Below are 21280 nucleotides of genomic sequence, written 5' to 3'. Positions count from 1 at the left end.
TGCAATTTCGGTAATGAGGATCAATGTTTCGGAAATGAGATTTAGCTCACACATTCACTGTTGACAAAGGGGTTTGATGCCTAACCCTATTTTACATATTTAAAATGCAATATGTCTCTGGCCTCCTCCCAACTGGACGTGCCTGAAACACCTCCCTAGGGAGGCGGCCACTCCTTTCGACGCAAAGGAGCAGCGGCTCTAGTCCGAGCTCCTCACGGATGACTGAGCTCCTCACCCTATCTCTAAGGGAGAAGCCCACCACCCTTCTGAGGAAGCCCATTTCGGCCGCTTGTACTTGCGACCTAGTTCTTTCGGTCATGACACAGCCTTCATGACTATAGGTGAGGGTAGGAACAAAAATTGACCGGTAGATCGAGAGCTTTGCCTTCTGGCTCAGCTCTCTTTTCGTGACAACAGTGCGATAGAGCGAGTGCAATACCGCCCCGCTGCCCCGATTCTCCGGCCAACCTCCCACGCCATTGTCCCCTCACTCATGAGCAAGACCCCGAGGTACTTGAACTCCTTCATTTGGGGCAATACCTCCTTCCCTACCTGGAGTACGCACTCAATCAGTTTCCTGCTGAGAACCATGGCCTCAGATTTAGAGGTGCTAATCCTCATCCCAGCCACTTCACACTCGACTGCCAAGCGATCCAGTGAGAGCTGAAGGTCACGGACCGATGATGACATGAAGACAACATCATCTGCAAAAAGCAGCGATGAGATCCCCAACCCACCGAACCGCACACCTTCCCCACCCCGACTACGCCTCAATATCCTGTCCATGAATATCACAAACAGGATTGGTGACAAAGCGCAGCCTTGGTAGAGACCAACCCCCACATGGAATGAACTTGACTTCGTGCCGATGACCCGGACACAGCTCTCGCTTTGGACATACAGGGATTGGATCGCCCAAAGAAGGGACCTCCCACCCCGTGACTCCACGAGCACCTCCCACAGTCTCTCCCGGGGGACCCGGTCATACGCCTTCTCCAGATCCACAAAACACATCCCCTCCAGGATCCTTGCGAGAGTAAAGATCTGGTCCGTCGTTCCACGGCCAGGACGAAAACCGCATTGTTCCTCTTCAATCCGAGGTTCGACAATTGGCCGAACCCTCCTCTCCAGCACCTTGGAGTAAACTTTACCAGGGAGGCTGATAAGTGTGATACCCCTGTAGTTGGCATTCACTCTCTGATCCCCCTTTTTGAAGAGGGGAACCACCACCCCGTTCTGCCACTCCTTAGGCACTGTCCCAGATTTCCACGCAATGTTGAAGAGGCGTGTCATCCATGACACCCCCTCCACATCCAAAGCTTTCAGCATTTCTGGTCGGATCTCATCAATCCCCGGGGCTTTGCCACTGCGGAGTTGTTTGACTACCTCAGTGACCTCCCCCAGGGAAATAGAATCGGATCCCCATCAGCCTCCGTCTCTGCCTCTAGCATAGAGGGCGTGTTGGGATTTAGAAGTTCTTCAAAGTGTTCCTTCCACCGCCCAATAACCGCCTCGGTTGAGGTCAACAGCGTCCAATCTTTGCTGTATACAGCTTGGATGGTTCCCAGTTTCCCCCTCCTAAGGTGGCGGACGGTTTTCCAGAAGCACTTTGGTGCGGACCGAAAGTCCTTCTCCATGGCTTCTCCAAACTTTTCCCACACCCACTGCTTTGCCTCCCTCACGGCCGAGGCCGCAGCCCTTCGGGCCTGTCGGTACCTTGCAACTGCCTCCAGAGACCTCCGGGACAACAAATCCCGGAAGGCCTCTTTCTTCAGTTGGACGGTTTCCCTGACCACCAGTGTCCACCACGGTGTTTGAGGGTTACCACCCCTTGCGGCACCTAAAACATTGAGGCCACAGCTCTCCACCGCGGCTTCGGCAATGGAAGCTTTGAACATTGCCCACTCCGGTTCAATGTCCCCAACCTCCGCAGGGATGCCTGAAAAGCTCCGCCGGAGGTGTGAGTTGAAGATTTCACGGACAGGGACCTCCTCCAAACGTTCCCAGTTCACCCGCACTACTCGCTTGGGCTTCCCAGGTCTGTCCAGAGTCTTTCCCCACCCCCTGACCCAACTCGCCACCAGATGTTGATCGGTTGACAGCTCTGCCCCTCTCTTCACCCGAGTGTCCAAAACATATGGCCTCAGATCCGACGACACGATTACAAAATCGATCATCGACCTTCGGCGCTCTGGTACCACGTACACTTATGAGCATCCTTATGTTCGAACATGGTGTTTGTTATAGATAATCCATGACTAGCACAGAAGTCTAATAACAAACATCCACTTGAGTTACTGTTTCACAGTAAAAATATTAAATAATATTAAATTTATAGTAGGTGGCCTATACTGCATTCATACTGCTTTTTGTGGAAGCACTTCATAAAAATGAAAAATTAGTGACCCCTGCTGGGGGGGTTGTAATAGCTATTTTGTTATACGCAATCTGTTCAAGAAGTGTTTAAGGCAAATATCAAGTTATATTGAAATGAGCAAGAGTTATAGTGCACGTCCCTCCTTCATAAGTCTGTTTCTCATCACCGAAACATTGAGTATCTCCACCGCAACAGGCCTTCAATTGTTGCGGCGAATGATAATGGTGTTGCGGAGGATGAGCGACCTTAAACATTCTTGCTAACTGTGGAAGCTAAATGAGGGTTAGCTAAACTTTCCCTCTCTTTTTATATTTAGACCATAATGGGGGATATAGTAATCAAAAAATTTAAATGGCAACATTTTTTAAAACTTCACAAACTCATGTTTCAGTAATGAGAACTAAAAAGTTGTGTAGGTACTATGACAAACAAAATTGTAACTTTTATTTGGAAAGAAAAAATAAGAACTGCTTACCTGGTAGCCATCTTGAGTGTCACAGTCAATTATGTCCCTTCCAACAAAATTTCTTGAAAATGTTAGTTCCTTGAGGACTTAAACAATGATTGAAAATTGTTGCGGAGGATGAGAAAATTGGTCTTGGACACATTTATATTCCTTATTATTGTCACTACATTTACCAATGATCACCAAATACCACATGTTTCTTTACTGTAAATGTTTATAACATAACATGCACTGAAGCTTTTTATTTTGTATATTTTTTAATTATAAATATTTCCATCTCAAAGAACACAAATCCAATCATGGACATGTTGCGGTAATGAAACATTTCCCCTTAAATGTGGAAAAAACAACTAAATTGGTATTTATGATGTCATTTGAATTCATGTGCAAAATAGTACATGAAGAGATGTTTATAACTGTATCCTTCTTATTTTGATAGCATTTACTTTTATCATCAAAATGTTTCATGACACCTCATATGTCTAATTTCGTGAGAATCACCCATGTGCCTAATGACCGGTCCGAGTGATGTTGTGTATATTGAGAAGAGGAGGGGTCCAAGCACTGATCCTTAAGGAACCCCAGTGGTCAGATGGTGTGTCTTGGACACCTCTCCTCTCCAGGAGACCTTGAACGATCTGCCAGTGAGATATGATTCAAACCATCCAAGCGCAGTTCCTGTGATACCCAGGTCAAAGAGGGTGGACAGGAGAATCTTGTGGTTCACTGTGTCGAAGGCAGCAGACAAGTCAAGGAGGATGAGAACAAATGATTTGGAGTTAGCACTCGCCAGCCACAGGGTTTCAGCCACTGACAAGAGGGCAGTCTGTTGAGTGTACTTTTTTGAAGCCAGACTGATGTCTGTCGAGTAGGTTGTTCTGTGAGAGAAAAGCAGACAACTGGTTGAACACGACCCTCTCAAGAGTTTTAGACAGGAAAGGTAGGATAGAGATTGGCCTATAGTTGTCAACTACTGTGGGGTTACTCGAGCCTGCTTTAATGTATTGGGAAAGTTTACAGTTGTGAGAGATGAGTTGATAATGTGTGTGAGCACGGTTAAGATTGATGGAGAGGCAGCTTGCATAAGATGTGAGGGGATAGGGTCAAGTGGACAGGTGTAAGGACAGTTAGAAAGAAGCACTTTGGAGACCTCCGTCTCAGAAAGAGAGGAGAAATAGGAGAACAGAGAATGGGATGTTGGAAGAGAGTGGCTGTGTTAGGTGTCAGGCTGCTGATGCTCACTACCTTGTCGGTAAAAACATGGCAAAGTCATAAGCAGTCAGAGAGGTAGTATCTTATTCAGGTAATAATCTATTTTAGCACTAGAAACGCTGGCAGAAAAAGAGAAGTGATTGATAGTTGCTCAGGTCCACAGGGTCTTGTGCCACTTTCTCTCCATAGCCCTCAGCTCGGTGCAGTGTTCACAAAGTGTCTCTGACAGCCGAGGCTGGAGGGTGTGACACGTCCTGGCTTGGAGGTAAGAGGGCAGACACTTACAGCATGACTATCATGACTGTTCTCCCTTCAAAGTGCCCTTGAGAGAGTGATTTATCCCGTTTGAAATGAAGGGACGCAGACACACACACATGGACTCGCACGCACAAACTTGCACACACACAAACACACACACAACACACAGGCACACACATTCATTTTTTTTTATATTACTGTGGTTTTACTACAAATATCATGGTTAAAATATGGTTACTGTAGTAAAACGGTGGTAAATGTATAGTAAGGGCATGCAAAACAGTGCAGAACAGTCTCTTAGCCTAGCAGCCTACAAACAAAATAACTGATGCCCCCGACTCAAACTAATTTAACTCCATGACACATGGAAAATAACTCCAAGCCCACCGCACTGATCACAGGATCACCCTAAAACAACCACAGTCTGTCACATGGAGATGTGAGATGTTTCGTCACATTTGACCAAGCAACTAACCAAACGTCTGGCACCAATCTCTTTATAAGTACACTCCAGCGGTTCCCCTCTCCACCAGCCGAACGGCACTTTATATGGTCATATCAAACAAGACTTGCTGGTTCTTCATAAAATAATAAAAGGGTTTGATGTACCATCATCAGCAGAGTTAAACAGCACAATCAATCTCTCCCCTGCTGATCAAGTGAATACAGTTACTGGCTATAATATTCACATTTTCCATGCTTTATGATGGGTAAAAGCCCTGTCCCATACAGTAAACTGAGAGGACAGAGAGAGGAACATAATGACTGACCTATAACAGTGAGAGAGAAACACAAGCCTTATTTCACTTCAGCTCTTCATTCTTTCCATGAACTCACCGTTCCCAGAAAACTTGTCCAAAAGATGCAAGAAACAAGATGAAGATGCATGTCTCACTGAACTGATTTAAAAGCCTCCAGAAACTTCTAGAGATTCCACAAACTGTCTGATCCAAAACTTCCAAATAATTCCACAGATTCTGTCAACTTTCCCTTCTGTCCACAAACCGAAAACTGCTCCGCTGATTGACACTCTCTTGATCGTTTTTTTGTTATGACACCAGTTACAAATGTTGTTGTTGTTTTTTAAATATATATAATTACAGTAAAGACAGAATATTTGACGGTTGATTTATTGAAAATGAATGCACACCAGAGGTGAAACCTCATGGCCACATTATCACCTCATGGTGTGCATTATTTTGCAATAGTTAATTGGCCCAGATTCAATTATCCCTTCTGTAAAGTTGGTGCAAGTATGTTTGAACAGCAGGTGTAGAGACGTCTGTACTGCAGTGAACAACAGTCTGATCTACATGAACATGAGCTTCACTTGGAGAAACAGTAAATCACACGAGTGCACTTAGAATACATTAACTCCTCCCTACATCTGTGTGTGTGTGTGTGTGTGTGTGTGTGTGTGTGTGTGTGTGTGTGTGTGTGTGTGTGTGTGTGTGTGTAAATGTGTGTAAATGTGTTCAGGTGATGTGGTTGAGCTACTGTCACACTGCAGTGTACAGCTATCACACACATTCCTACACATGACACACACACACCGTGACATGTCAGATACTCAACATGAAGTGGCTATGAGAGACACAATGTCACACGTCAAAACTTGACACACAACAGAAGAGTGTATGTAGTATAGTGCGGTCTGTGCAGTATAGAATAATATAGTATTGTGTATAATAGAGTATGTAGTAAGGTATGTGTAGCATTGTGTAGTATAGAGAATGCAGTACGGAGTATGCAGTTTAGTATGTGTTGTATAGTGTGGGTAAGAAGTAGGATATAGTGTATGCAGTATAGAGTGGTGTATAATAGAGTATGTAGTATAGTATGTGTAGTATTATGTGTAGTATTGTGTGTAGTATAGAGTATGTAGTATATACAGTAGTGATGCATTATAGAGTATGCTGTATAGTGTGGTAAAAATAGAGTATGTATTATAGTGTGTGTAGTATAGTGTGTGTAGTATATACAGTAGTGATGCAGTATAGAGTATGGAGTATAGTGTGTGTAGTATAGAGTATGGAGTATATTGTGTGTAGTACATAGTGGTGCAGTATAGAGTATGGAGTATAGTGTGTGTAGTATAGAGTATGGAGTATAGTGTGTGTAGTACATAGTGGTGCAGTATAGCGTATGGAGTATAGTGTCTGTAGTATAGAGTATGGAGTATATTGTGTGTAGTACATAGTGGTGCAGTATAGAGTATGGAGTATAGTGTGTGTAGTACATAGTGATGCAGTATAGCGTATGGAGTATAGTGTGTGTAGTATAGAGTATGGAGTATATTGTGTGTAGTACATAGTGGTGCAGTATAGAGTATGGAGTATAGTGTGTGTAGTACATAGTGGTGCAGTATAGAGTATGGAGTATTGTGTGTGTTGTACATAGTGGTGCAGTATAGAGTATGGAGTATAGTGTGTGTAGTACATAGTGGTGTAGTATAGACTATGGAGTATAGTGTGTGTAGTACATAGTGGTGTAGTATAGAGTATGGAGTATAGTGTGTGTAGTACATAGTGGTGCAGTATAGAGTATGGAGTATAGTGTGTGTAGTACATAGTGGTGCAGTATAGAGTATGGAGTATTGTGTGTGTAGTACATAGTGGTGCAGTATAGAGTATGGAGTATAGTGTGTGTAGTACATAGTGGTGCAGTATAGAGTATGGAGTATTGTGTGTGTAGTACATAGTGGTGCAGTATGGAGTATAGTGTGTGTAGTACATAGTGGTGCAGTATAGAGTATGGAGTATAGTGTGTGTAGTACATAGTGGTGCAGTATAGAGTATGGAGTATAGTGTGTGTAGTACATAGTGGTGTAGTATAGAGTATGGAGTATAGTGTGTGTAGTACATAGTGGTGCAGTATAGAGTATGGAGTATTGTGTGTGTAGTACATAGTGGTGCAGTATGGAGTATGGATTATAGTGTGTGTAGTACATAGTGGTGCAGTATAGAGTATGGATTATAGTGTGTGTAGTACATAGTGGTGTAGTATAGAGTATGGAGTATAGTGTGTGTAGTATAGAGTATGGAGTATAGTGTGTGTAGTACATAGTGGTGCAGTATAGAGTATGGAGTATTGTGTGTGTAGTACATAGTGGTGCAGTATAGAGTATGGATTATAGTGTGTGTAGTACATAGTGGTGCAGTATAGTGTATGGATTATAGTGTGTGTAGTACATAGTGGTGCAGTATAGAGTATGGAGTATTGTGTGTGTAGTACATAGTGGTGCAGTATAGAGTATGGATTATAGTGTGTGTAGTACATAGTGGTGCAGTATAGAGTATGGAGTATATTGTGTGTAGTACATAGTGGTGTAGTATAGAGTATGGAGTATAGTGTGTGTAGTACATAGTGGTGCAGTATAGAGTATGGAGTATTGTGTGTGTAGTACATAGTGGTGCAGTATAGAGTATGGAGTATAGTGTGTGTAGTACATAGTGGTGCAGTATAGAGTATGGAGTATAGTGTGTGTAGTACATAGTGGTGTAGTATAGAGTATGGAGTATTGTGTGTGTGTAGTATAGAGTATGGAGTATAGTGTGTGTAGTACATAGTGGTGCAGTATAGAGTATGGAGTATAGTGTGTGTAGTACATAGTGGTGCAGTATAGAGTATGGAGTATAGTGTGTGTAGTACATAGTGGTGTAGTATAGAGTATGGAGTATAGTGTGTGTAGTACATAGTGGTGCAGTATAAAGTATGGAGTATAGTGTGTGTAGTATAGAGTATGGAGTATTGTGTGTGTGTAGTACATAGTGGTGCAGTATAGAGTGTGTAGTATATAGCGGTGCAGCATAGAGTATGCACTATAGTGTGGTGTAGTATAGAGCCTTAAGTATGCCTACAGCACCATCAGTAATGCTCAAGTATCCCATGATCGACAGAAACCAAAGATGTGTACCAATGTCTAAATATAATATAACGTAATCATTAATATTGAAACATCCCTGATGTAATAAATGAAGACATTTTTACGAATGGCTCAGATATTTTAGATATTTTTACCCAATACTAATCCACAAAGCAAATTTGTTTCACATACCCCGTGAAAACAGAACCTGCAAAGAAAATCACAGAAGTGCCACTGAACCTGCATACACGCATATACTCTATATACAGCTGTACAGCACACATAACCTAACATAGAGTATGCATTAACATATGTGTCATACTGTATAGTGTGTGTATTATTGTATGTAAAGTGTGAGGTCAGTTTTACCCTCCGCAGTCGTCCTGCAGAAATCCCTCCAGTTCATCTCTCTGTTCATCCAGTGATAACTCCAGATCCAGATAAACTCCATTATGAGACAGCTGAAGGGCGCAGTCATCGAGCTACAGAGAGACACAGTACACGCTGTGAACACGGACATATTGAAAACTGATCCTGTCATGGTCAACGGTTTGTGCTTTAATGTCAACATTTTCATCTGCCAAACACTTTAATTCACAGTAACAAAATAAAAGTGTTTATTCTGCATAAAATAGCTGTTTGCAAGTAGACATGTCGTTTCAGTAAATGCAATGACATACACATAAAGCACAAAGAACACACGCCACACATGTGGTTTCACTTTACGTTCACTGCGCTCTTGGGAGAGAAACTCCAGTATTAACGAAAAGTCAGGTTGGTAGCGCGGAGCATGTGTGCATGCATGTGGACAGATGTGTAACTTTGATCAACAATAGTCAGTCGTGAAGGTCATTTGGCAGATTTGACGTGTCTGCTCTAACCAACAGTGACCTTTGACCAGCAGGAGTCAAAATGTGCATTACACGTGCTGAATGTTTTAGGTGTTAAAACGCTAATAATCATGACTGAAGTGTGTCCTGACCAGCTGCTGGGGAAAAACTCAAACCCATAGGTGCAATGCACACACACACACACACACACACTGAGACACACAAACAAAAACCGTGACACATGGACAGTTCTGCAATGAAACCCTTCAGATGTCTTCAGCATTGCAAATGACTGTGATGAACTTTTAATTCGCTTGCAATGGATTTTATTTGTTGCAAGAGAGAACGCACTTTAGGATTATGATGTCAGAGCACGCAGTCCATTATAGGAAGATGGAATAACATAACTCTTAGTGATTTTCTCATGCAGATGGATTCAATTCAATTAAAAAGAGTTTACATTTCTAAAAAAGGAGTCACAGCCAGAGCCTAGTAAAGTGAGGTGTGAGATTTGTGGAGGCCGCACTGACACCACGCAGCATGTTCATACCAGCAAAGCATGTGGATGCTGCTAAAAGTAAGTGTGCCACACCAAGAGTTAGAGATTATTTTGTGAAGCAAAGTTCAGACTCTGACAGGGTGCACGCAAGTGAAGGACTGTTTGCTTATTTTGCTCTTGTGCACAGCCGTAGATTTCGGTCGGCTGACTGAACTGCGAAATTGATCAAGAAATTGTATGATCCGACATGCTCTTCTGCCCGCACACAATTTGAGCTGTCGTGTGCAATGTACTCGCTTTTGTGCCGTTGGGCTATCAGAAATTACTGCAGCATGGCAGACATTTTCAGCGATCCTTGTACTAAATTTTGGATTGGCTTCGCACTCAAGCAAACAGACACTTTTAATCGTGCACTGGAGATAGTAGAGCAAGACCACTTATCCGCCACAGAAGTGGCTTTGCACATTCTTGACCTGAGAAAAGTCTTGCAGGTCACACTGGAGGAATCATTCATGCCCTCTGACATTAAATAGCCATTGGATGCCCTGGTTGAAGCTGGTGAGCGGATGATTTCTTTTGTGCATTGGGAAACTTTTATTCAGCATTGGTGGATTACCTCCTAAATTGATTCTGCTCATTGGAGAACTCAGAAAAACTTGAGAGGGCCCAACCGAGAGACATCCAAGAGTGGAACGACATTCAGAGCCACCTTGAACACTTCTACTCCAGAAGCCTTGCTCTCTGTTTGACTGACGAAACCACGCTCTTTCATGTCACTCGTCGCATCGCTGAGTGGAACATGAACAAGGCGGTCATGTCTGAGCGAAGGACGTTTTTCGTGAGCTCTACTTCGGAGTCTTAGCCAAGGTCATGGAGTTTGTTTTATGCCTGCCTGGGACATCTGCATCTGTGGCGCGTGTGTTCTCATTAATGAACGTAGCATGGACACCAGATAAATCTCGACTCGGTGTAACAGTCATCAAGGCAATGCTTTTCGTACATCTTAATTTTGGGCTGGACTCCTCTACATTTTACGATAAACTCTTGACAAGTGCACACTGAGAAAAATTGCTGCCAGCGAAAAGTACAAGGTGACAACTGTTACAGGTGCGGATGCACCCTCTACTTCGCATATATCTGCGGCTAGGTAAGGATACGTCCATTTAATTTTTGCTGGGAGGGGCCTGTCCCGTTTTCCACAAGTAGGAATCTGGTTACCCTTCTCAAAGCACACACCGCAGAATGCTCAGTGAGATAAAAAAAGAAACATAGAGAGACAGATAAAGACTTGTGGAGTGGTGTAGTGGTCTAAGCACATAACTGGTAAACTGTTAATCAGAAGGTTGCTGGTTCGATCCCCACAGTCACCACCATTGTGTCCTTGAGTAAGGCATTTAAATCCAGGTTGCTCCAGGGGGATTGTCCCTGTAATAAGTGCACTGTATGTCACTTTGGATAAAAGCGTCTGCCAAACGCATAAATGTAAATGTAAGACTTGACGTAATCATTGAAGATTAAGTCATGAGTCTACGATACGGGAAGCATTAAACAGGCATGGTGTTCATGGCGGGACACCACGAAGGGAGCCGCTGCATTCCAACGAAAACATTTCGGTTATTTGAGGTTATTGCCACCAAAGGAGGATCCCCCAGTTATTAAATCCAAGGGCACACTTACTTTTTCCACAGCACTGTTGTTAGCTTAAGCACATTGTGTTTGTCTATACTCGTGACTTTGATGAAGATAAGATCATAATATATGACCAATTAATGCAGAAAACCAGCTAATTCCAAAGGGTTCACATACTTTTTCTTGCCACTTTATATATTTATATATATAAGTCTCATATTTTATTATTATTTCATAAGGATAGCAGAGAATAATTTTGTTTTAAAATATTAAAACATCAAAGTTATGTGTGTAACCAATATGCAGATTCTCTTGTCATGTGACAAAACACACAAAAAGACGACCCCTTTAACCCTCATGACTGTGTGTGAAGCTTTTAAAGATATTTTGACATATTTATGAAAAGTCCAATTTTGTTCAGGTCAAACAGAGTAACCCTGAGAAACCCCTGTGTGACTCTCCATTGGAAATGAATGTCTTGACAGTGTAAGTGTTGATTTTCATTGGGTTTGGCAGCGTTATGTTTCAAACACCTGCGTCTGTATTTAAATCTGATCTCAGCCAAACCCTAATCAAACACTCACGCTCCAGTTTAAGAGACCAGCTTTGATTTAAGACGATGTTTGGGCCAACGGACACGTCTCATCCAAGAATGTGCCACATAAGCCACACATGGACAAGCAAACGGTCAGATCATAAACTCAACCTGCTGAATGTAAAGCGAGAGATTCAGAATCAAAAAAGAAAATTGAAGATCAAGAAGATTGTGGTCTCAGTTTCGACACAGCTGAGTCAGACACAGTTTAATCAAGCGTTCACAGGAAATGAACATTAGAATAACACACACACTTCCAGGAGAAACAGCATTACACACAACCGTTTTCCAGCCATTGATTTGAGCTCACAAGTGTGTGTTGGTGGACAGATACACTGTGTATACAGTTACATTTACAGCATACGTGTAAAAGGATTGTTACATTTTCTGGGGAAAATGCGAGAACTGCTTGCCAAAACCCGCCAACTATATAACGAGGTGTTGTGGATGGGTTGCCAGGATGTTGCTGTTTGGTCGCCAAGTTGTTCAAAGTGGTATTTAGCACATCGCTAGGGTATTTCGGTTGGTTGCTAGTTGGGTTGCACAATTAAAATATAATTGAAATCACAAAGGTGGCACAGAGGCCGCATCTATAGTGGCATATACAGCCAAGACTGTTTAATGTTGCACAGAGATGGCATCAGTGCTTTTACACAGTCATAAGAATGGCAGAAATAATGTTTTGAATCAATGCTTTAAACATGGCTCGGTCTTAGGGGAGACCGCTCAGTGCCAAAGATCTAGAACTGGTTTTACATATAAAGTTATCAATAATAATGAATCCTGACATATGAAATGAAAATATACAATTATACATGCAGCCCTCCATGTTGCGACTACATTGTTCGCTGATATGATTTATCTTTGTTTAATTTTTTACATCACAAAAGCTTGTTGTTTTAACAGGGGTGTGTACACTTTTCATATCCACTATACACTGGCGACCGAACATTTGGAGTAATGTTCAGATTTTGCTGTTTCAGGAGGAAATTGGTACTTTAATTCACCAAAGTGGCATTCAGCTGATCACACAGTATAGTCAGGACATTACGGATGTAAAACAGCACCATCACTATTAGAAAAAAGTCATTTTTGATCATTTTCGTCATCACTCCAACACCTTATCCTTGAGTAATCATACTAAATTGATCATTTGATGCTAGAAAATCACTTGCCATTATATCAAACACTGCTGAAAGATATTTGGTTCATTAAATGAAGCTGAACATGCAACTCAAGGCCGTTTTAATGTCATTGTTCTGAAATGAGAAGCTTCCCACTGCGGGCACATGAGACGGGAATAACGCAGGATGCTTTTGCCAGTGTGTGGTATAAAATGCGCTGTAGTCGCGGATAAAATCCTCCGTGGCAGTGAAGTGCTGAAATCATTGGGATGGCATCACTGGGCATTTGTGGCATCACTAAAGAAGTCGTTGACGCATCGTGTTGATATTTTCACCGGGCATTGTGTGCGACTATGTTTGAATTTGTCAGACATTAGGACATTTTAATGGTCAAAAAGCAGGATTTACCTGCTAACGGAAACACTGGTGTGCATATATTACTATCAGGAAAACGACAAACGCATTTTATTTACACGGAACCAAAGACTTAAATGTGTAAATTAAGTATTGTTAAGTTGTGTTTATTTGCAATATTGAGCACTGAAACCAATCAGAGACATGCAATGATGAATCCGAGTGTTTAGTCTAGTCTGGGCCCAGACAGAATCAGACTTTTGGGCATTTTCTGAGCTGAATTTGCTGGAAAACCTACGAAATGCCGCTGGAAGGATTTAAACATCATATAATGTGCTAAAGTGAGCTAAGAGGAGGGCCAGCTGTAAGATGCGATCTTTGGGAGGGAATTTACATCTTTAAGGGTGGGCAAGTGGTTGTTGCTTCATTGGACCAGGATGGGGAAGTCTCTTGGACAGTCTAGTGGGGCAATGCCCCCCCCCCACCCCATTAGACCGGGCCACAGCTGCGAGTCTTAATAGATGCTGAAGGTATAATCAGATTAGCTCAAATATTTAAGGGAATGTGAGGAAATCTGGGAATGATGCATTAATCTGCAGGTTTTCTATGGAATTCTGAGCGCAGCTTCCGTGTTTCTATCAGTCACAGTCCCGAGGAGGAGTTAATTTAGCACCGTCTGATGCATGTTTTAAGCCTCACATCAACAGTTCATAACTTGTTTTAGATGTATAGCCTAAATGAAGAATATGCCAAACAGTTGCCCTTTTAATGTTCATGTTATTAATCAAAATTAAAATTCATGATTACAATATGAAGGTAGAAAATCGACATGATTTTTGTCATAATCGTGCATCCCTAATTTTTGTTTCTCCATGCAGTTTTATCAGTAACCCAAAGTATGAAGAATAGTACTCGTGCTAAACACCGCTAACTGTTTCCGGCGTATCAGAGACAGAGATGTAGTTTATATACTGGCACTATTTTGGACGCCACTGCAGCTTAAACATGTTATAAAGAGAAAAGACTAAATGCTCTCGACAAACATGTTTTAAAATTGAGGGCAGCAGCTCGCTCAGATTCTTGTGTTATAAATAGATCTGGCTGAATGTTCATCCACAGTGTAAGTGGTAGTTAGTGAACACTGAACCCTTCTGAGGGCCAGCGGCTGTTCGACGATCCTGTCCTACAGCGTTCAAAACATCAAATGCTTGAGCTTTAAAGAGAGTATGAAAGATCACATATGAGAGAATATCTGGTTTCTCTTAGACAGCAATGAGGATAAACAGAGAGTTTCACAAGAGATCTCAACAATGTCTCAAAGTGTCAATATGAGCTCAATTATTTCTCATCAAACTCATCCAAACGTTCTACTGACCCTCGTGTTGTTCCAAACGAATATGACTTACATTCTTCCTTCTGACGAACACCACAGAAGATATTTTAAAGAAGATTTTCATTCAATAGCAGCTGATAGTGACTCGAAAGTCTCATAAAAGTGGTCCGTGTGACTCGTGTGAATCACTGAATCATTCTGTCAATTAAATATAGCATAGAAGATTAAGTCATTTCTACACTAAATAATTTAGTTTAGGCGTAAACGTTAAAATATGAAGTAAATTCTACATTTGTACTCAATTCAAACATGTAAAAATGAATACTCTACTTAGTAAATATTAATTATGTTTGTTTGTCATTATGTATCAATCCTAAAGTGGAAATCCTTGTCATACTTATTTGCGAATGAGTCCATTTTAGTTGTAAATAAAACAAATATATTTTACTTTTGAAGCTGGTAATTAATTAGTTTGTATGGTTTCACTCTTTGTATGTTTATTTACAATGTTTTTATTGTTGTTGCATTATAAAGGCATTATACTGAATTCATAATGTTTCATCAAACACCTTATACTAAGTTATAACTTCTCATTAATATTTATAACTACAGTTATAACACATTATAACACTTCCTCTATTCATAGTAATAACTCTTAGAGTTTGATGCATTATAACACAAGCAACATCCAGTTTTAACGCAGCAGAAGTTAATAAAGTTCATGTTATAAGTGCTGTATAGTGTAAACTGTCAAAAGACTTTATAACATGATCATGTTATAAATGCGCTTATAAACAGCCTTATAAACTTGTAATATACAAAACATCACGTCAAACTTGTATAATGGAAGTTATTTCTAAAATAATTCTACAAATAAGCACAAACATGAAAGTTTACTGAATAGAGTTCAAAATAGAATCAGTTTAAAATATGTAATATTGATCACACATGTAGTTTCTGATGTATTTGAACCTTTACAAGTGCTTTCATGATATCTCAAAATGTACATTAATTGTGTTATTTTGTGCCTTTGTGATGTTTATAACTTCCAGCATGAGTTGTGATGTCTTATAACCACTTAAACATATCTGATGGATGTTTATAAGACATTGCTTTTGTCACTTTACATAAAGCACACCTATTATATGCAGTTTATTACAAATATATATATAATACATTATAACTTCAACAGATCAGATTAAACGTTGCTTGTGTTATAATGCATTATACTCTAAAGTATATCTATGAATTGGTAATTAAGTATTATAATGTTTTACAATAGTGGTTACAATTATTTATGAGAAGTTATAATATATTATAAGGTGCATTATAAGACATTGTTAATGCATAATAATGCCTTTACAATGCATTATAACTATGGGCTTCATAGAGTGTTACCCAATAAGTTTATTTCAATACCATGTACATCAGATTTGTAAGCAAAAGTTACTATATTAACTGAAATATTTAAGTTAAATGTACTCGCTTTAATCAATACTATGTCATGTAGATGTTCAGTACTTTTATACTATTTTTACTTGATAAACAAAAACTGTATTCCAAGTATTCTGAAGACATACGATCACTTTGAATGATGAACAGATCGAAATGTTTGTCATTATTCACTATCAAATCCAGTCATTAATCGATTTATGTACACATTTGGGTTTTGTATACATAAGTTAAATAAAACTTTTGTGTTCCACTAAAGAAAGAAAGTCATTCGGGTTTGGACCAACACGAGACTTAGGAAATGATGACAGAATTGCCAGTTTTAGGCGAACTATTACTTTAAGTCTCTTGAGCTATAAAAGAGCAAACTCTGAGCAATAACATTTCCAGAGACGTCATTGTGTGAAGAAAATCCCTCATCTGAGAGCTGCACTGACCTGTGTTTGACCAAAACACTCAATTACTGTCCACTGACACTCAAATGACAGAGTGACACCAAAAAAGACAATAATGTCGCATAAAAACAGACAAAACACAGCTAAAAGGAAAGTTATGTGTATATACAATGTGTAAGTTCACGCAAATATTAAAATTCTGCCATCGTTTACTCACCCTTGTGATGTTTCAAACCCGTACACGTTTTTCTTCCATGGAAGGAGATGTTAAGAAGAATGTAAGGGCCTGAAGGCCTCAGTCACCATTCACTTTCATTATATGTCAAAAAAAGATGCAATAAAAGTGAATAACTGAGGCTAACATTCTGCCTAACATCTCCTTTTGTGTTTCTCGACATGAGGTTGAGTAAATAAAGACAGAATTTTATTTTAGTGTGAACTATCCCTTTAAATAACAGAACAACGTATGTTACAGTGTCATATTAAAATGTAATACATTTAATGTAAAGCCATGCAGAACTATTAAATCCTTTAAATCAGGGGTTGTCAATATTTTCCGACTTACAGACCCCCTAAAAATGCTTGCTTTTATCAGTAAAACACTGTTTAATAACAAACGTGATTATACAATTACTGAGACATTTACTAGAAAGATTTGTGTAAATAAAACCCAGAAGTATTCCTCAAGTTTAGCCTCTATATGTTCTGTTCATCATGTGTTGAGTTTAACATCATTACTCGTGTATTTCCAGCATGTAAAGAGAGCTGCGGTGCAGTAATCCATGTGTGTGAGTGTGTTTATGTGATATAAACGTCCTTTAAGCTCCAGTTATCTGTCACTGTTACTCTGATATATGATTGTTTTACTCAACATATTTTGCTCTGTTCTTTTCTGCTCTGTATTTATTTTATGTTTGTCAAATTCATTTTTTTCATCTCTTTCAGTAAACATGACTTACCGGTTGAGTTCCTGTTCCGGTTGCTGCCGGCACGCTGCACGAGTGTTTGTGGCTTGCTAGCCTGCTTAGCATTGCTTATTCTTATACGTTCATTGTTTTATCCTTTGCCATCTTACCGCATGCTTCGGGTTTTCCACTTTCCTACTGTTTCACGCACCCATTTTCACTCTTGTTTTATCTTTTCCCGCATGTCTACATCTCCCATCTCGACTGCGTGCATTCGTTTTCTCCACTGTGTTTTACATGGATTATTGCATCAATCTCAAACATCTACTGATCAGGAACCACATCTAACCACATCGATCTAAAACCCTCGCCACTCAAGAACAACAACAAACAATTGCGGTATGTCATGGCATCCTCTCATGTTATTTCTTCCTGCTTTGCATGCTACATGTTTACAATAGCTTCTTCCATCAGCAATGAGGGATTCACATGTGATAAATGTAAGGAATTAGTCAGGCTGAAGGATAAGATTATTGAGTTAGAGACATGCATCTGAATGCTAGTAGAGGTCAGTGAGAAAGAGAAGATTGTAAAGACTGTTTCGGATGTGGGTAGTACAACGAGCAATACATACACTTTGGCTCTGGCTGAAGAGCCCCCGCAGCAGGGCGTTTGGGTGATATCTCGGCGGCATACTAGCTTAGCAATGCGACACCACTCTCCCGTTCCTGTTAGGGTTTCTGATCGATTCTCTATCATGTTGGAAGAGCCCTAATGTGATTCTATTGTAAGGAACGTGGAAATAGAGACTCCAGCCACCATTGTTAAATGCATTTCCGGGGCTCGAGCATCTGAAATTAGATCAAATTTACAAGTGCTGGCTAATGCTAAATGTAGATTTTCTAAAATTGCCATTCATGTCGGCACTAACAATGTCTGGCTTCACCTGTCGCAGATCTCTAAAGAAAATGTTAAAGAGGTGTGCGAACTTGCAAAAACGATACCAGACACTGTAATATGCTCTGGCCTCTCTCTGCTCATCGTGGTGACAAGGTTTATAGTAGATTAGTGTCACTGAATGGCTGGATGTCTGAGTGGTGTCTGAAGAATAAAATAGGATTTATAGACAATTGGAAGAGTTTTTGGGGTAGACCTGACCTGCTAAAGAGAGACAGACTCCAACCCTCCAGGGAAGGTGCTGCTCTCCTCTCTAGTAATTTGGCTCATATTCTTAATAGTGATAGTATTTGACTAACTGGGGCCTAGGTCTGGAAGTAGACAAACTGGTTAATCCGAACATCTGCTAGCTGCCTTGAGACGTTACCCAGGTCACATAAACTACAAAACATAGAGACTGTATCACCTAGATATTACATAGAGACTGAGATAAACATCATATAAAAATAGGGCTACTAAACATTAGATCTCTTTCTTCCAAAGCACTAATTGTTAATTAAATTATTACAGATCATAGATTGGATGTGCTCTATTTGACTGAAACCTGCTTAAACCAGATGAATATATTAGTTTAAATGAATCTACTCCCCCAGGTTATTGTTATAAACATGAGCCTCGTCTGAAGAGTCGAGGAGGAGGTGTTGCTACAATTTTTAGTGAAGTTTTTGGTGTTACTCAGATGACAGGATATAAATGTAAGTCTTTTGAAATAATAATGCTTAATGTGACACCGCCAGATATAAATAAAGAATCTCTGTTGTCTTTTACCCTTACTACAGTATACAGATCACCCGGGCCTTATTCAGATTTCCTTGGTGAATTTGCTAGTTTTTATCAGATCTTTTAGTTACTGTAGATAGAGCTTTAATAGATAATGAAAATGATACATTGGGATTAGCATTTATCGATATTCCCAACTCTCTTGGAGTCAGAAAAAATGTAACAGGACCAACTCATCGCCATAATCATACGCTAGATTTAATTGTGTCATATGGAGTTGATGTTGATAATATAGAAATTCTGCAGCAGAGCGATGACATCTCGGATCATTACCTCGTCTCTTATATGCTGTGATCAGCTAATGTTACTCAATCTACACCACGCTATCATTCAGGTAGAACTATTCTTTCAACCACTAAAGATCACTAATAATCTTCCAGATCTATCTCATACACTCAATAAACCCCAAAGCCCAGAAGAACTTGATGAAATAACAGAAAATATAAATGCAGTCTTCTCTAGCACTCTTGATATTGTCGCCCCACTTCGATTAAAAAAAATTAAAGAAATAAGCCCTGCACTATGGTACAATGATCACACTCATGCTCTCAAGAGAGCAGCTTGGAAAATGGAGCGCATGTGGGAAAAAAAATTAGAACTATTTCGTGGTGCATGGAAGGATAGTGTCTGTAGCTACAAACACGCACTTAAAGCTGCCAGGTCAGCATATTTGAGTAAACTCAAAGAAAATAACCACAACAATCCTAGGTAATCCTAATAGTAATGAATACATTTCATTTCTGATCAAATTGAAATAATCAGAAATAAAATTGGAACTATGCAATCATCTGTCATAGCACCTCAGAAAACAGTGTCTCATAATTTTGCTCTTTAGCAACTTCAATCCTTCGCTGTCATAATTAATGAACAGCTGACAAACCTTATCGAAACATCAAAAGCCACAACATGTATGTTAGATCCAATACCAACTAAGCTCTTAAAAGAGGTACTCCCTGCAATCTCAGAACCTCTTCTTTTTTTGTCTTTTTTTTCCTCTCCTTTTCTCCACCAATTTGGAAAGCCCAATTCCCAATGTGCTCTAAGTCCTCATGGTGGTGTAGTGACTTCCCTCAATTCGGGTGGCGGAGGATGAATCTCAGTTGCCCGCTCGTCAGTCCACGTATCTTATCACGTGGCTTGTTGAGTGTGTTACCGTGGACATGTAGCACATGTGGAGGCTTCACGCAGTATCCACACACAACTCACCACGTGCCCCACCAAGAGCGAGAACCACACATTATAGCCACCATGAGGAGGTTACCCCATGTGACTCTACCCTCACTAGCAACCGGGCAAATTTGGTTGTTTAGGAGTCCGGGCTGGAGTCACTCAGCATGCCCTAGATTTGAACTTGCAACTCGCAACTCTAATGTCCCAAGATGGCAGTTATTAAACCGCTTATTAAGAAGCCACAGCTTGATCCTAAAGATTTAGCTAATTATAGACTGATTTCAAATCTACCACTTATGTTGAAAATACTTGAAAAGGTAGTATCCTCCCAACTATGTTCATTTCTACAGAGAAATGGTATATATGAACAATTTCCATCAGGATTTAGGCCTCATCACAGTACAGAGACTGCACTTATCAGAGTTACACATGACTCTTATCATCTGATCGCAGCTGCATTTCTCTTCTAGTGCTTTTAGATCTTAGTGCTGCATTCGACACGATAGATCACAACATTCTCTTGAATAGGCTGGAGAATTATGTTGGAATTTGTGGAGTGGCATTAGCATGGTTTAGGTCCTATTTATCAAACCACAACCACTTTGTATGTGTAAACAAGGAATTGTCAAATCAAACTAAAGTTAAGCTTGGTGTGCCACAGGGATCAGTTTTAGGGCCTCTGCTTTTCTCCTTGTATATGCTTCCCCTGGGAGATATTATCAGGATTCAAGGAATAAGTGTTCACTGTTATGCTGACGATACCCAAATTTATATTTCTTCTAAACCCAACGAAAATGCCCAACTCTCCAAATTAGCAGAGAGTTTCAATGAAATCAAATATTGGAATGCCAGAAATTTCCTTCAACTCAATTCTGACAAAACAGAGGTACTAATTATTGGACCAAAAACCTCTAAAAATACGCCGCTAAAATATAATTTGACTCTGGATGGATGTACTGTTACATCGTCTTCTACAGCACAGATCTTGGGTGTTATATTTGAAAATCAAATTACCAATATTTTTATGATCATATTAGCCCAATTTTATCATCATTACATTGGCTTCTGTTAAATTTTGT

The 21280-nt window shown here is 40.2% G+C and overlaps 1 protein-coding gene across 4 annotated transcripts in view; it reads right to left on the bottom strand.

The window, feature by feature from the left end:
* fhod3a (formin homology 2 domain containing 3a) overlaps window positions 1-21280 on the bottom strand; it is a 75802-nt gene that overhangs the window by 52784 nt on the left and 1738 nt on the right. For all 4 annotated transcript variants that reach the window (XM_052093452.1, XM_052093453.1, XM_052093454.1 and 1 more), the window contains exon 2: window positions 8548-8660. In XM_052093452.1, coding sequence (XP_051949412.1) covers window positions 8548-8660 — 113 coding nt within the window. The remainder of the gene's footprint in view (window positions 1-8547; window positions 8661-21280) is intronic.

The sequence above is a fragment of the Xyrauchen texanus genome, chromosome 26 (assembly GCF_025860055.1).
Source record: "Xyrauchen texanus isolate HMW12.3.18 chromosome 26, RBS_HiC_50CHRs, whole genome shotgun sequence".
Classification (NCBI taxonomy): Eukaryota; Metazoa; Chordata; class Actinopteri; order Cypriniformes; family Catostomidae; genus Xyrauchen; species Xyrauchen texanus.
This window is presented reverse-complemented; position numbering and strand designations above follow the sequence as displayed.